We start from the raw sequence: 17,240 nt of genomic DNA, 5'->3' as shown, positions 1-17,240 counted from the left end.
GTGACTTCTCTCTCACCAACTGTCAAATCCATGTTGTGACTCTCTCCCAGGGCTCGACGTCTGTACAGACAGCCACTCTGGTAATAGTACTGGAGAAACTGGACAAAACCTATTTTGCACAGAAAACACAATAGAATGGTAGTGTATTAATAGTGACACTATTCTTTTTCTCCCCAGGTTTCAGGTCAATCCCATTTGAATTTACATTTCTATTAAAACGTTTACTAGTGTCATTTGTTTTGCATAATGATAGCCTCATTAAGACAAACTGTCAACAGACAAACAGATAACACTGGTATAAATACACAGGGGATAATTGGGAAGATGGCGACACCTGGAGGGGGGTGGAGACAATCACAAAGACAGGTGAAACAGATCAGGGTGTGACAAGGAGAGGAAAATGCTCTAATTCACACACTTATCAAGAGAACATCCCTGGTCATCCCTACTGCCCTTGATCTGGTGGACTCACCAAGCACATGTTTAGTTTGTAAATGATATCTGAGTGTTGGAGCGTGCCCCTGGCTATCCGGGGAAAAAAAGAAGAATTAAAATGGTACAGTTTGGTTTGCTTAATATAAGGAATTTGAAATTATTTATACTTTTACTTTTGATACTTAAGTATATTTTAGCAATTACATTTACTTTTGACACTTAAGTATATTTAAAACTAGGGAGGCACGATATAATCAGTGAACATATCGGGATCGGCTGATATTAGCTAAAAATGTCAGCATCGGTATGGGCCGAAGTCTTCCTGTCACACTCTGACCATTATTTGCGTTGTTTGTTTCTATGTTTTGTTTGGTCAGCGTGTGATATGAGTGGGCATTCTATGTTGCATGTCTATTTTGTCAGTTTCTATGTCTTTTGGCCTGATATGGTTCTCAATAAGGGGCAGGTGTTTGTCGTTGTCTCTGATTGGGAACCATATTTAGGTAGTCTGTATTGTGGTTTGTGGGTTATTGTCTATGTGAAGTTGCCTGTGTCTGCACTCGTTGGTCATGGCGTCATGTTCGTTTTGTTGTCTTTGTTTAACTGTTCGTGTTCTTCCTTCAATAAAATAATGTATTCTAATCACGCTGCGCTTTGGTCTCCCCTTTACGACGATCGTGACACTTCCATGCACACCTTTATAACATACAGTTGAAGTTTACATACACTTAGGTTGGAGTCATTAAAACTTGTTTTTCATCCACTCCACAATTTCTTGTTAACAAACTATAGTGTTAGGACATCTACTTTTTCCAGCAATTGTTTACAGATTTAGCTTATAATTCACAATTCCAGTGGGTCAGAAGTTTACATACACTAAGTTGACTGTGCCTTTAATTTTCTGGAATTTTCCAAGTTATGTCATGGCTTTAGAAGCTTCTGAAAGGCTAATTAACCATTTTTTTAGTCCGTTGGTGTTCATGTGGAAGAATTTCAAGGCCTACCTTCAAACTCAGTCTCTTGCTTGACATGGGAAAGTCAAAAAATCAGCCAAGACCTAAAAGAAATTGTAGACCACAAGTCTGGTTCATCCTAGGGAGCTATTTCCAAATGCCTGAAGGTACCACGTTCGTTTGTACAAGCAATAGTACGCAACTAAACATCATGGGACCACGCAGCCATCATACCGCTCAGGAAGGAGACACGTTCTGTCTCCTAGAGATGAGCGGCTGGGTAGCCTAGTGGTTGGGGCGGCAGGGTAGCCTAGTGGTTAGAGCGTTGGACTAGTAACCGGAAGGTCGCAAGGTACAAATCTGTCGTTCTGACCCTGAACAGGCAGTTAACCCACTGTTCCTAGGCCGTCATTGAAAATAAGAATTTGTACTTGCCTAGTTAAATAAAGGTAAAAATTTGAAAAATGAACGTACAAATGTATCTATATCCACAGTGAAACGAGTCATACATCGACATAACCTGAAAGGCCACTCAGCAAGAAAGAAGCCACTGCTCATAAACCGCCATAAAAAAGCCAGACTACTGTTTGCAACTGCACATGGGGACAAATATCGTACTTTTTGGAGAATGTCCTCTGGTCTGATGAAACAAAAATAAACTGTTTGGCCATAACGATCATTATGTTTGGAGGAAAAAGGGGATGTTTGCAAGCAGAAGAACACCATCCCAATCGTGAATCACGGGGGTGGCAGCATCATGTTGTGGGGGTGCTTTGCTGCAGCACTTCACAAAATAGATGGATCTTGAGGAAGGAAAATTATGTGGATATATTGAAGCAACATCTCAAGACATCAGTCAGGAAGTTAATGCTTGGTTGTAAATGGGTCTTCCAAATGGACAATGACCCCAAGCATACTTCCAAAGTTGTGGCAAAATGGCTTCAGGACAACAAAGTCAAGATATTGGAGTGGCCATCACAAAGCCCTGACCTCAATCCTATAGAAAACCTGTGGGCAGAACTGAAAAAGCGTGTGCGAGCAAGGAGGACTACAAACCTGACTCAGTTACGCCAGCTCTGTCAGGAGGAATGGGCCAAAATTCACCCAACATTTTGTGGGAAGCTTGTGGAAGGCTACCCAAAACGTTTGACTCAAGTTAAACGATTTAAAGGCAATGCTACCAAATACTAATTAAGTGTATGTAAACTTTTTACTAGGATTAAATGTCAGGAATTGTGAAAAACTGAGTTTAAATGTATTTGGCTAAGGTGTATGTAAACTTCCGACTTCAACTGTAGTTACATGACGTAATGACGCCACGTAAAACTTTGCGCTACACGTGCAACACAGCATTCATAACCTAGCCCACAATGTATGCTGTGTGGATCAAGCTGTCAACAAGTGGAGCAGTCATTTGAAAGGGTAAGAACATTTCAGCAAGACAACTCAAAGGCAAAATCCAAGCCAAGATAATGGAATTCATTGCCCCTGACAATCAACTGTTCTCTGTCGTGGGTGATGTTGGCTTTCGCTGACTGGTCGAGCAGTGGGACACTACCAAGAGCGCTATTTTTCAGATGTTGCCCTACTGGAGTTACACAGTAATAGCGTCACTGCTATTAGCTTCACGACATACATACTATGTAATGCCGTTTGGGCCTTTGCGTGTCAAAAAAGATACAGTAGCACTGTCAAAGCTGTACAAAACAGTCTGCAAACAAGCAAACACCGGCCATGAACGACGTGTTTACAATACCGCATTGGTAATAAAGCATCATTTGTTCTACCGCAACTTCTGGGGTAGCTAGCTTTAGCTTGGTACCTAGCTAGCGCCAATACAACCAGCTTGAAAACAATGACCAGTAGAAACTGCAGTCATTTTCATTATTCTTAGCAATGATTTCGGAATCCTTGTTATTAAGTGTTAGCTATTTTTTTCCCTGCCCTGCTAGACCTGCCCCAGGCAACTAAGTGCTGTTATGGCGAAGTGAAAACTTATAGGGGAAAACATCGGCTCAGCCGCAAAGTGGTAGGCCACACAAGCTCACAGAACGGGACCGCTGATTTGTTGGAAAGGTGGCATCCTATGAATGTGCCACTTTGAAAGTCACTGAGCTTTTCAGTAAGGCCATTCTCCTGCCAATGTTTGTTTATGGAGATTGCATAGCTGTGTGCTCAATTTTATACACCCGTCAGCAACAGGTGTGGCTGAAATAGCAGAATCCACTAATTTGAAGGGGTGTCCACATACTTTTATATATATATATATATATATATATATATATATATATATATATATATATATATATATATATAGTGTATGTATTTTTAGATCATGGTGTATCCCGTTCTTTTCATTACATTGATTGCATAATCCTGAAAAATTGACACTTGCAAGAAGAAACATTGTCCTTCTATCATTCATCATTCCAATAAAATTCTCAGGACCTATCATTCCAGAATATCAGCAGGGCAAACGTATCAATGTGTATGTGTTTTTAGATGATCCCTGAAATTTCAGAAAGTATGGTATTACAATACATACGGTAAGTGAATATCTGACAATGAAATTGTGATCAGTAAGCCTCACCAGCAATGGCCTGACAAGCGACGCTTGCATGCTGGTTCTTAGTACCACATAAGTGTGTGTGTGTATGAGCATACTTCAAATATTTGTCAGAAGAAGTTGGTGCTCAGTGCATACAAATGTTATCAACCACCCAAGAAGGCCCATATAATGAAGGTAGACAACTTCATGACAAAAATATCCATGTATTTTTTTTATTTGCATTGGGTAGTTATAGTCCCAGTGAATTACAGGGCTCTTCTAGACTCATTGAAATGAACTATTATCCATCATCTCAATAGCGGGGCTCTGCAATATCAGTGATTCTTCTACCCAGTGTGTGCAGCTCCCAGTCGGACAGCTGTTGTACAAACCCTCGGTTTGGCCTCATGTTCGTTTTACATTGCAGGACATGCTCCCAGACCTCCTTCAGTGAAAAAAAGTGCCATCGATATCATAATGGAGTGGGAGGAATAACAGAAAAATTAGCAGCTCACCAAATTCAGCAACAAAATCTTATACAGTAAACACGCAGTATTTTCATTACTAAGCCAAACATTTTTTCAGATTCCAAAAACAGGAACTGGAACAGCCTGAACTTCTTCTATTTCTATTACACATTCCAAAGAAGACCGTAAAGTACATAAACATAACTTGCCCCCAGTGTATATTTCAAGTGGTGCAAAAGAAAAGCCATGGCCGCAGCACTACAGCGGCTTATTCCATGACTTGAAAAGATCAAAACTGCAGATCCAGTGTTGAGACGAGAGGCTAAAAGGGAAACATTTGCAACACGATAATAAACATTATATTAATAAACAAATAGTAACAACAAGTAATAACAAGTAACATCTAAAAAAAGTGGAAAAAAACACATTCAGCTCACCAATAAAAACACAAATCCTCTCAAAACTGGAGTACAGATCAACCTCCACTGAATCTGACACATTTATGTGAAGGATGGTGTGGTTTTCTTTTTCAAACCTAATTTCAAAAAGAAAAAAGTTGTATTCAAACATAATATTTTTTATGAACAATCATCCATAGTACCTGCTACTTTGACATGTAAATATGAGTCCTCACGCACATGTGACAACTGTCTTCAGAGACATTGACAAGGGCGCTCAGTTTCAGATCTTTTAGGACATGGGGATTGATGGCCTGCTTGTAATTGCCCATGTAGAGTTGACCTGGCAAGAGCTCCACTGGATAAGGCCTCAAGCTCTCCAATTCCTACAAAGTCACAATAATGAAACAGACAGCAGCACAATCTATGTAAATCAGCACATTGAAATAGTCTTATCACCTGAGTATGTTTTTCTTTTTCTCAACAGGCTCTCACAATATTTAGCAAAGGTTTGACGCAATGGAGGCGTTACCTTTATGGTGTAAAGGATTTTCTGTGTCCTGAAGAAAGGATAAAAGGCTGAGAACCTCTGATAGCCTCCTTTCAGAATCTGGACAGGATAGTGGCTTGATTTTGTCAGGGCCTCAGCGCACTCAATAGCCTCAGCTACAAACACACACACACAGAATAACTACAAACCATTCTTACCCCACTCAGGCTCCCGAGTGGCGCAGCGGTCTAAGGCACTGCATCTCAGTGCTAGAGACATCACTACAGACCCTGGTTTGATTCCAGGCTGTATCACAACTGGCCTTGATTGGGAGTTCCATAGGGCAGCGCACAATTGGCCCAGTGTCGTTAGGGTTTGGCCAGGGTAGGCCGTCATTGTAAATAAGAATTTGTTTTTAACTGACTTGCCTAGTTAAATACATTTTTTTAAATTAAATCGCCCAAATGGGATATCATGGATCGAATGTTATTGACTGGTTCATTCAATCATTGACAATTCAATCAAAAACAGTTGCCCGGGTTAGGGTTTGGCCAGGGTAGGCCTTCATTGTAAATAAGAATTTGTTTTTAATGAACTTTCCTAGTTAAATAAAGGTTCATTAAAAAATTGTCAGTGACCAGGCTGGTGATGTTCAGCTCACCTGAACCTTGTAAAGAACTGGTGCTGCTGTCATAAACCACAATATACCTCATACTCTCCACCTCCACGCCTACAGGCATAATGAGTTTGCCTTTAGAGTCCTGCAGAGTAAAACAATGACATCTTACTTATTACACTGCCGAACATTGCAACGTGTATTTCAAAATGGCAAAATAATTGAGGCACAGTATTGTCATCCTAAGGTGGGATGAGCTAGTGTTGTAATGTGTTAATAACTGATTTGACACGCATACCCATTTTGCATTTCTGGCAGTAATGATATGGCTGGCATTGTACTGTCCTTTAGCACGAGCATCTGAGGAAACAGCATAACCATTTGTCCACTTTTCATAATAGGCAACTTTGAGTGTATTATATTGGACTGAATCTTAGAAATAAGTAACGTTTATCAACACAATAGATTTGTTTTAATCGTGTTGAACTGATATGACTGTCTGCCCCTACCTGGCTCTTACCAATCAAACAGAGGAAGTTGAACTCTGCCAGTCTGGACAGCCGAGTGTACTGGTTGAGAATGTTGTAAAGCTCAGACGCCTCACAAAAGGTTGTTCCAGCCATTGTAGGAAACCTGACAACCTGAAAATAAAAAGTCAGTGTTTTGAAAACCCTGCATTGGACTACATAGTTACTAGCTAGTTAGCTAACATTAGCTCGTTCACCTCATGCTTCAAATACTAACTTGTGAAGAATACACATATTTGTTTTCGCCGAACATCAACATATTTCTGCAGCTAGTTAGTCGAGTTTGCAAACGAACATCAGAAATCGTAGAGAACTCTAGTTAGCACAAAAAATACTGAGCCTAATGTTTGTCTCTGCCATATATGAATTAGGAATTAGAAAACTAGAATGGCCATGAACAATTTTATGATAGGATGAAGGTCATCCATTTTGGTCAGGGAGTTGGTCAACTAGTGCTGTGATAAGATATTGTGTAAAATAATGAATTTGAATGATTGATCTGCACTGTATGTTTGTTAGCTAGCTAGCCAGACAGTTTTAGAGGGATTAATGATTCAATACATTTTTCAAATTAACTGCCAATATGCCAACATTCCAATCAAACAATGCAGCCATACAGCCATTCACTGGCTGTAATCAGTTGACAATAGGATTTAGATACAAGTTGTATATGCAACAAGTATTGATATTGTATCATATAAAAGCACTCACAGCTTTCCAATACATATTTTTTCAAAATGAACGTTCGAAACAATATTGTGACTAAACATACAACCCATGACAATGAACTCACAGATTTCCAAGAAAACAAAAATGTAGACATTTATGGTATGTTTACATATATTTTAGATGCTATTTATAAATACAATTGGTATAAAACCCCTATAAACTGTATTTATAGTTATATGACAATATTTTAGATTGACAATTTATGATGCATCACATGCCTTACTTTTATTTTCCTGTATAAGTATAATCAGGATTATGTATCTACTGCCAATCATTCCAATTAGACTACTTTGGGATTTTCCCTGACCATAGCAATATGACTCCCATTTGTACCCCATTCTGGAACTTTGAGGGTTTATGACATAGCCCATCTAGTAATTTAATAAGATATCGTATGGTTTCTGCTAACAACAGATGCTTGACTAACTAATTCACTGATGTTGCTAGTAAAAACCTGCAGGTAGTTAGGGTTAGGGCAAAAATATTACCTGGTTTAAATGAAAATGACTTTTTCCACTCAAGGTAACGAACCAAAGGCGCTTAGCTACAACATTTCTGAAACATAATCTGAGCAAAACACACGTAATATGAAGGAAATGTCTGTTTAGGTTTTGTTGCTCGGTAACACAATAACGGGCATTGCGGTTGGCTGTACAGTACTAATCTGTGATTGGACATTCTATCTACGTTGTTGGGATGTGTTCGGGTGCGTTCGTAAATTCACTCTGCCTATCTTTACAATTTCAGAAAAATCGCACTATGACCATTTTACTCGCCCTAGCAGAGCTGGTTAGAGTGTTTTCATGTTATCCAGAGCATTGATGGCTGTAACCATGCTGTTGGCAACAATTTAATTACCCCTTTTGCTGACGTTTACTGAAACCGTCCGTATTCAACGGGTGTTGAGCGTTCGTAAATTCATCAGTTATTGTATTCTGCGCTCTCGCACACTCAGACGAGAGCGCTCAGAAATCGGAGCAGATTGTCAGAGGGAATTTACGAACGCATCCGTATTCAGTAGCCTATCCACGTACGTCTTCATCCAGCTGTTTGTAATACGTTTCCTGATTTGTTGAAGCGAATTTATTACTATATTTTGAAAATCTTTGCTTGTTGTTTATGAGCAAAGATTGTACACATATATTTTGTATTCTCTAGTTTGAATACGGTTTTATGGCTGGATCATGGGTATGTAACGTCAGATATAAATGTCATTTGCGTGAATAGCCCAAAAATATGAGACATCTGGATTAAACTACCGCCACGAATAACGTTAGCTAGCTAGCATTATGTGTTGCAAAAGCTCTGCTGGCAGCAAAACTAATTTGTATAGCTATGCATTCGTTTGGCTGATGAAGCAGAATGTGTTGACAGTTTATATTGATTCTTTAAAACAGTTTTGTAGATGTAGGTATAAAAAAAGCAGTTAGTCCAGCCTGCTTGTAACCGACTAAACTCCACGATTTACGATGGAGTTGAGCTGTGACTAGTATGGGCGCACTGGAGCGCCGACGTCACATAAAATCAACAATGTTGTGTGTAATTGCGGCTATTCTTCGGGTGCTGAACCATGTAGTTTTTAACAAAAACGGAATTGTGTGTGACGTCGGAGCTATTGTCTGTCCACACTAGTCGCCAATCAACTGCATCGCAAATCGTGGAGTTGAGTTTAATCGGCTAGCCTGTTTAAAAAAATATAAAAAAACATTATATATATATATAACTCTTTTATATAACTAGGCAAGTCTGTTTGTAGTTGTTAGGTTAGCGAGTTGTGGTTTACAATTAAGATACTCAATTATTGGACCTAGGTTATAGGCTGCCTAAAGAAAACATGGCTGGCTAACGTTAGTTTGTAAAATTAGATCTTGCCCAAATACCATGGCAGCCAAAACATTAAAAGTGTGTGTGTTGCACCCACAACATTACAAGTGTGTGTGAATTTAAGTTTGGTGTGTAAAATATACTGAACAAAAATATAAATGCAACAATTAACGATTTTACCGAGGTACAGTTCATATAAGTAAATCTGTCAATTTAAATTAATTCATTAGGCCCTAATCTATGGATTTCACATGACTGGGCAGGGGCACAGCCAAGGGTAGACCTGGGAGGGCATAGGCCCACCCACTTGGGAGCCAGGCCCAGCCAATCAGAATTCGTTTTTTCCCCCACAAAAGAGCTTTATTACAGACATAAATACTCCTCAGTTTCATCAGCTGTCCGGGTGGCTGGTCTTAGATGATAGCGTTGGTCCTGAAGAAGTCGGATGTGGAGGTCCTGGGTTGGCGTGGTTACACGTGGTCTGCAGTTGTGAGGCCGGTTGGACGTACTGCCAAATTCTCTAAAACGATGTTGGTGGCTTATGGTAGAGAAATTAACATTAAATTCTCTGGCAACAGCTCTGGTGGACATTCCTGCAGTCAGCATGCCATTTGCCCGCTCCTTCAAATCTTCAGACATCTGTCAAATTGTGTTGTGACAAAACTGCACATTTTGAGTGGCCTTTTATTGTCCCCAGCACAAAGTGCACATGTGTAAGTGTAACCGGTGTGAAATGGTTAGCTAGTTAGCGGGGTGCTCACTAATAGCGTTTCAAGTTGGTGATGTCACTCTCTCTGAGACCTTGTAGTAGTTGTTTCCCTTGTTCTGCAAGGGCCATGGCTTTTATGGAGCGATGAGTAAAGATGCTTCGAGGGTGACTGTTGTTGCTGTGTGCAGAGGGTCCCTGGTTCAAGCCCAGGTAGGGACAATGAGAGGGACGGAAACAAAACTGTTACATAATGATATTTTTTTCAGCTCATGAAACACTTACATTGTTGCATTTATATTTATGTTCAGTATAAATAAGAAACTTGTGCACTAACCCATACATATTTTGAAATGTAACTGAATCCTACTCTCTTCACTGTGCCTTTAGGGACCAAGCAAAGTCTTCCTGCGACAAAGAAAGAAGAGGACCAGCAGCAGACGCTGGGCTGTTATGAGTAAAAGGCTTCAGGAAACACAAGAGCCCATCATCACACCTGTAACGACACAGTGAGTCAATCTATGGCTGTCATCACTGCAACATTTTAGTTCATACATAAATTATGTTTACATACATACATACATACATACAGTTGTATGTTACTATTACTATTTCTACAGCAAGGCTATGTTTCTAACAGGGCTGTTTTGGTTGAGGGAAAATGTTATGTTAGATTTCATTCCCAAACATTTGCCTCTATGTCAGTTACACTGACCCAATTTCTACTTTCATGTATCTATTGCAGTCATTTGCTGGATTTTTGAAAAACAAATATTCTGGTGGGGGTATGCCAAACAAATAGAGACCCTCCAGAATCAAATGGCTGAGATGCAGAGGGAGATGGGTGCCTTGCATTCTGCTCTTCAGGTGAGACACCAACCATTACACTCATCTGAACATACCTCATGGTATGATCATGTGACAAAAAGCCACATGCAGTACTACATCACCAAAGCTTATCTTGTTTCAGCAGGGTGGTAAGACTGGATGCCACTGCCATGGGACTGTTGCTGGTAGTTTAGTCTGTCTAATGTTTCCTCCTACCCTTTTCCATTAGGCTGTGGCTCCAGTGTGGACCCTCTCCCTGCTCTCACACCACCACCACCACCACTTCCTCCTACATCCAACACTTTTCTGCAACCCTACATCCCTAAAAAAAGAGTGGCTTCCAATACTCAACAGGTAAGAATTTAATAACTCATCATTTTTTTATTTGGTGGTCATAGATTTCTGTCCCGTGTGGTTCAGTTGGTAGATCATGGTGCTTGCATCGCTAGGGTTGTGGGTTCAATTCCACACTGGACGAGTGCGAAAATGTACTGTATGCACTCACTACCGTAAGTCATTCTGTATAAGAGTGTCTCCTAAATTACTCAAATGTAAAATGTATTCTCTCCTATGATCTGACCTCTTGTCACTAAGGAGAAGCAGGACATACTGGTGGCTGTGACCCTCAGGGATTTACAGGCTGTTAAACTGAGAAAGGTTATTGTCAGCAGTGTGAAATCAAAGGTAAGCAATGCATATACCTTAGCATACTCAGTCATTTCTGCTTCCACCTGTACAAAATGGAAGCTCCACAGGACACTCCCACATAGCATGCAGTAATGTGCCTGACTCTTTCTTGCATGTCCTGTCTTTTATTTCAGAGAACTCCAGAGAAGATGCATGCCCCTCTGGTCACTGTGGCAGACCTGCAGAATGTCCGTCTGAAACAATCCCACTGCCAACTGCCCCCTAAACTTCTCAAAAGCCTTAGCTTTGGCAGGTAAACCTATCCCATATTTCTTAATTGGCTGCCATTTGTTCTCCATCATGGTCCTGGTTACCCACCACATGTTGTCCAGGCTTTTTTCCCCAGGCCAGTTATGATAATTTAATAAGGTTTATCAGGCCTGGAACAAAAGCCTGCACACCAGGGTTGAAGAACAGTTTTTGAAACATTTGTTTTCTTGATTGGATTTATTTTGTGTTATTGTGGAGATTATCAAATGTTATTTCCCACTCTAGAACACCTACCAAAAGCCCTATGAATCTGCGTACACAGCTGAAAAGGATTCAAATCAATAGGTTATGCATTTCAACACTCAAGTGCTTTATTCTGGGGTTCTTGTGTTACCTGAACAGGAAGTCAAAGGACTATCATCAAGTGAGAGCTGAGTCTGACTATAAGTGTTTCTCTCTACTCTTTAGGAGTCCTGGTGGCACTCCTCTGTTTGATAAGGAGAATATGGAGACGGGCACTGGCCTCACCCCCATCATGACTCAGGCCCTGCGACGCAAGTTCCAGGTAGATCACTCTTTACAGAGCCTATGTGTCTTATGCATGTGTGGTTTAAAGGTGTGTCCCCTTTGTCACCACTTATATTGTTCTTTATCCCCTCAGAGTGCCTTACCACGAGGACTGTCTCCAAAGGCAAAGAATCTCAACGAAAGCTTTGATCAAAACTGAGACATTTGATGATGTATACACAGATGTCCACCGAGACTAGTTCATATGTAACGGAAAGGCAGCTGCCATGATGAAAAGTTCCCGTGTTGTATGAGGACGGTATGCAAGCTATAGATGTAACTATTGGCACAATGCACATTCTCTAGCACTTTCTGGTTTCCACTGCTGAATGGGTTATTTCATACTTTTTCCATTGCTGAATGAGTTACTAAATGCTAGGTAGATTGAGGATGAAAAGAGGAAACACTTGTCTTGGACCACAATTTTTAAAAGGACATAAAAGTTCTAAAGGCAAGCAGTTTCTGTAAAAGCCTTGACCACCCCACTGTATCAAACAAGTTTGGTCAACATCAACACTGCCTCAACTGCATGCTTCTTGGAACAGTGAAACCAAGGAGGGTGTTAAGTGAGCGATACTGAGATTTAAAAGGCAGTAGTTGAAACAATCTGTTACTTGGAATGAGTGAGAAGCATCACTTGGTTTGAATGTGGTTTCAGTTTAATATTTTCTATGAGGAAGTTGATTTTAACCGTTGTAAATGTATCTGAGGGTCTATGTTTGGAAATTGCACATTGACTGGGGACCCTATGTTTGAGCTATTTCACGTTACTTTTTCCAAAAAGCTTCTTGCATTATCTTTTGATTTTCATTTTTTTTCTCACATTGTTTTTAAAAGTATTTGAACCAATATTGTGTTTTATAAGAATACAACTTCATTTGTGATTTCCTAGACATGTTTAGGAAACACCAAATAAATTAACAAAAATAAATGTACCTGTTTTGGTTGCTGAAAGGGTAAAACGTGACACAGAAAATGTATCTTGTTTCTACCACAGAAGTACAAGGTTCCTATACGGAACATTTTACTTGTGTTCACGGAAAGTGGCCTTGTGCGCAGCTGTTTATCTTCCCCATGATATGAGCGGAGAAAATGGCGTTGCCCGTGAGTGTGGGAGCGCTTCTAGAATCAGAAGTAATAGAGGATCCATTATACAAAGATGAAGGTCTCTGTGTACTTGGTATATTCGGTAAGACTGCAATGCTACCCGGATCACCGAAAGAGTTTCTAATCAACACGCTCGCGGACAAGCACATCTATCCACTATTTGGACTGGATGAGACAGACAATCACAACAGTGGAAGCTTGATTCAGGCGTACTACAGCCAAGAAAACCGCGTATTGTATCTGGTGCTTACTTCAGTTTGTGACAACCGACAGCTTTTGTGGGCGTGTGAGTCTTTGACTACGGGCGTCGGACACTCGGAGGCGCACGAATTCTGGAAAGGAGCGGATAAACAGCATTGCTTAGCATTGCTTTACCTATTCTCGTTGTGCCATGTCCTGCTACTGGTCCATCCTACATGCTGTTTTGATGTCACCTATGACCGATTGTTCCGTGCTCTGGATGCACTTCGCCAGAAAGTTCTGCCACTACTACGTGCTGCAATCAAGGATTCCATCATATCCAAAGAATGGAAGGTGAACTGCCGGCCCTGTCCTCCTCGCCTGCTATTCGTATTCCAGATGAATGGAGCCCTGCGAAGCTATGGTGGAAATGGTTCAGACCCTTCTGGGGGAAATGCTGATAAGCCCAAGAAACACTCGCCAAGGAGACGCCTCCAGCATGCATTGGAAGACCAGATATATCGCATTTTCCGGAAAAGTCGGGTCCTCACCAACCAGAGCAGTAATTGCTTATTCACTGTCCCTGCTAACCAAGCGTTTGTTTACGTGGTGCCTGGGCCAGAGGAGGACCCAGTGGCAGCCGTGCTAGGGCAGCTGCGCTCCAACTGTGCCCTGAGGGAAAATGACACCAGCACCTCGGTGTCTGGACCCAGGCGCTACCAACAAATGCGTCACTCTGCAAGACAACCATCCTTCAATGTAGAAAGCAGCAGCCTCTCAGGGGGGCAACTAGTAGACTGTAATCTGAAGGAGTTCCTTTGGCAGCATGTCGAACTGGTGTTGACCAAGAAAGGCTTTGATGACAGCGTTGGTCGCAATCCGCAGCCTTCTCATTTTGAGCTGCCAACCTACTCCAAATGGGCACAAGTGGCCTACAGGCTGCATCAGGTCATGATAGCCAACACAGAGGAGGAAATTGCAGAGCTGGCCGTCAAAGTGCAGAGTCAGCTTAAGTTTTTGGAAGGTTTCCTGGACGCAGATGCCAAGTTCTCTGAGAACCGCTGCCAGAAAGCCCTGCCACTGGCACATAGTGCCTACCAGTCTAACCTTCCCCATAACTATACCACCACTGTGCATAAAAACCAACTGACACAAGCACTTCGGGTCTACAGCCAGCATGCACGCGGTGTAGCTTTTCAGCGCTATGCCTTGCAGTTGCATGAGGACTGCTACAAGTTCTGGAGTAATGGGCATCAGTTATGTGAAGAGCGCAGTCTGACAGACCAACACTGTGTGCACAAGTTTCACCTGCTGCCTCAGCCAGGTAAAGCCTCAATCACTGTACAGAGCATACTACTGTTACTATAATTTCTCAAATATGTATTTATTACACAAATGAAAGGTATCATAACAGGTATCAACAGAGTTGGCGGTCAGTGTACCTCAGAATATCAATGTTGAATTGTGGTGTTTATTATGGCAAACTGTCTTCTATGGGGTTTTCTCGTTTGGGCAAAAGGCTGTCCGATGTGACACACACTGATAAGTGGTCGAGGAGTGTGTCAATTTGTTAGTAGGCAAACGGAAGTGTCCGCCTCTCCTCGATATCCACCTTTCATCGGGGATAGTCATGTATCTTACCGCGGAAGAGTTTTAAAATCTGCCACACCCCCTTTGAATCAGCGTTTGTTTTGTCAGAGGAGAAAAACATGCACACATTTAAAAATATATATTAAAAAAACAATATGCTACTTATTGTTATCTATATAATATCTTGCACAACTTAATTTGTTTTAATGACGTTACACATTTATTTTGGGTTGTGAGAGGATGCATGAGGTGAGCAAATCAATTGATAAAAGGCCATTGTCATCTGCAGATGAGAAGCCAGAGATGGACCGCAACCCGCCCATCCTCAACCACAACAGCAGGGGGCGTTCCACTAGCTCGTGTAACTGTGGCTGGAAGCAAGCCCCTCGTGAGGACCCCTTTGACATCCAAGCTGCCAACTACGACTTCTACCAAGTTAGTATCCGCTTTAACCGATCTCTACAGAGGACACCAGTATAACCACATGATCTCTTAAAATCTATTCAATTGTACTTCAGTCTTGTTTACACTTTGTCTCACTCTGTTGCCTTGTAGATGTTTGAGGAGAAATGCTGCGGGAAGCTGGAGAGGATCGACTTTCCTGTTTTCCAGCCAAGCACCCCAGACCCAGCCCCGGCCTGTGAAGAAGCACCCAGACCCACTGAGGTGGCCGCCCCAGTCCCAGTCCCACCGTCAGAGCCTGGGTCAGGGCCATCAGAGGGGGAGAGGCTAAAGGAGAGCATCCCAGCGTCCCACCCAGTGTCCCACACCCCCGGAGAGAGCACCAGCCTCAGCCTGGCCCTCAGCCTGGGCCAGTCCACTGACAGCCTAGGGCCTTATGGAGATGGAGGGGGCGGTGAGGGCCAGGAGAAGAGGCCCAGCCTGGTGGATCGCCAGGCCTCCACTGTGGAGTACCTTCCAGGCATGCTCCACTCAGGCTGCTCCAAAGGTCTGCTGCCTAAGTTCTCCAGCTGGTCGCTGGTCAAGCTTGGCCCTGCTAAGACCTACAACCCCCACACTGGCCTGGAGCAGCCAGGCTTCCTGCCTGGCTCCTCCTTCCTCCTGCCCTGGGACGTGGTTATTCGCTCCCGCTCTGAAGAGGAGGTGGGCTTAACTGAGCCCTTGGATGGGGGACCCTCCTCCTGGCCGGCCCCCAACAAAACCGTGGCGGGGAAGCGAGGGAGTGCAGGGGGCCTTGGTCGGGGACGCAGGCGGGATGACGTGGCCCGGGCCTTTGTTGGCTTTGAGTACGAGGACAGTAGGGGCCGGCGTTTCCTCAGCTCAGGACCTGATAAAGTGGTGAAAGTGCTGGGGCCTGGAGGGGCCAAAGAGCCAGCCACCAGGGCCCTGAACACAGACATGCCCCTGTACATTCCCTCTCCAGCCCAGGGGCGTGGCCTAAAGACCCACTACGCCCAGCTGGCGCGCCTCTACATTGTGGTCCCTGACGCCCCCTTGGAGATAACACTCAACCCACAGGTACACTTACCTGGCATACATTTCCCTGACATACATTTCCCTATCAACTGGTGTTTGTCACCAGGAATATTTGAGAGGAATTGACTTACCTATCTTGATAGACAAGCTGTTATGCTAAACTGTCATTACAATTTCAACTGAACTCATTGTGAGTTCTTAGTGTAGCAATATGCTGTGTAGAGATGCATTTTGTGTTGGCAAATAGTCCCTTTGTTGATTAATGAGAGATGTAATGCTTGATTAATGTTAACTGTAAAACGCTGCCCCTCTTCTTTTTGTTCTTAGGTCCAACCCGGCCCCCCTCCATGTCCAGTGTTCCACCCCGAGCGGACAGAGCTGGTGCTGCCCTCCGATGGCCTGTGGGTCCTACGTTTCCCCTATTCCTATGTCACAGACCGTGGCCCATGCTACCCACCTAAAGAGAACCAGCCCCTGGCCAGCTACAAGGTCCTCAGAGGCATCCTGCGTGCCAGCCCTCTTCCTCCACAGTAATCTCTACTCACACCATAGCACCGCAATGTGACTCTCGCACTTATTTGCAAGGTTAGTTTAAAAATGACTTTGAGTCAGTTGGACCGTGTTCTCTTGCGTAGTGTTGTTTCATCTCCTAAAATACTATTTTGAGTTAAATGGAATTGTGCTGGGTTAGTTAATTATGAATGGCAATCTCAAAAGGAAAAAGGTGTTGATCTGCATAGAACTGCGTCTCCACTTGGATATATTTCAAATTAAGATCTTGTTCTCTGATCTTATGTTATTCATGGTATCTTTTTAACAGGGTTGTCAGGCTGTATTTTCTCTTACACTTAAAGGGCCATCTATATAAAACACTGGAAAATCACGTTTGTGACTGCACTGGGCCTTTAAGGAGAGAATAAATGACATTTTATTGATCCTTG

General features: G+C 42.4%; 3 protein-coding genes across 3 annotated transcripts; 2 read left to right on the top strand and 1 right to left on the bottom strand.

The window, feature by feature from the left end:
* Positions 1-4,155: 4,155 nt before the first annotated feature.
* Positions 4,156-7,913, bottom strand: styxl1 (serine/threonine/tyrosine interacting-like 1). Its single transcript, XM_024431932.2, has 9 exons — positions 7,652-7,913; positions 6,428-6,548; positions 6,206-6,267; positions 5,953-6,052; positions 5,334-5,467; positions 5,042-5,187; positions 4,841-4,938; positions 4,613-4,725; positions 4,156-4,381 (listed from the first exon to the last, which is right to left on the bottom strand). The coding sequence occupies exons 2-9, from the start codon at positions 6,528-6,530 to the stop codon at positions 4,250-4,252; spliced, it is 888 nt and encodes a 295-aa protein (XP_024287700.1). The 5' UTR covers positions 6,531-6,548; positions 7,652-7,913; the 3' UTR covers positions 4,156-4,249.
* Positions 7,914-10,541: 2,628 nt separating this feature from the next.
* Positions 10,542-12,952, top strand: LOC112259133 (proline-rich protein 11). Its single transcript, XM_042326883.1, has 7 exons — positions 10,542-10,560; positions 10,751-10,875; positions 11,116-11,205; positions 11,343-11,461; positions 11,704-11,763; positions 11,887-11,983; positions 12,080-12,952. Exons 4-7 carry the CDS (start codon positions 11,358-11,360, stop codon positions 12,143-12,145), a joined length of 327 nt encoding a protein of 108 aa, XP_042182817.1. The 5' UTR covers positions 10,542-10,560; positions 10,751-10,875; positions 11,116-11,205; positions 11,343-11,357; the 3' UTR covers positions 12,146-12,952.
* A 45-nt stretch (positions 12,953-12,997) lies between these two features.
* Positions 12,998-17,234, top strand: LOC112257959 (protein SMG8). Its single transcript, XM_024431931.2, has 4 exons — positions 12,998-14,596; positions 15,152-15,297; positions 15,418-16,341; positions 16,627-17,234. Exons 1-4 carry the CDS (start codon positions 13,078-13,080, stop codon positions 16,831-16,833), a joined length of 2,796 nt encoding a protein of 931 aa, XP_024287699.1. The 5' UTR covers positions 12,998-13,077; the 3' UTR covers positions 16,834-17,234.
* Positions 17,235-17,240: the final 6 nt, after the last annotated feature.

The sequence above is a fragment of the Oncorhynchus tshawytscha genome, linkage group LG09 (genome assembly GCF_018296145.1).
Source record: "Oncorhynchus tshawytscha isolate Ot180627B linkage group LG09, Otsh_v2.0, whole genome shotgun sequence".
Lineage (NCBI taxonomy): Eukaryota > Metazoa > Chordata > Actinopteri > Salmoniformes > Salmonidae > Oncorhynchus > Oncorhynchus tshawytscha.
Note: the sequence above shows the minus strand (reverse complement) of the source record. Positions and strands in the feature narration are given on the sequence as shown.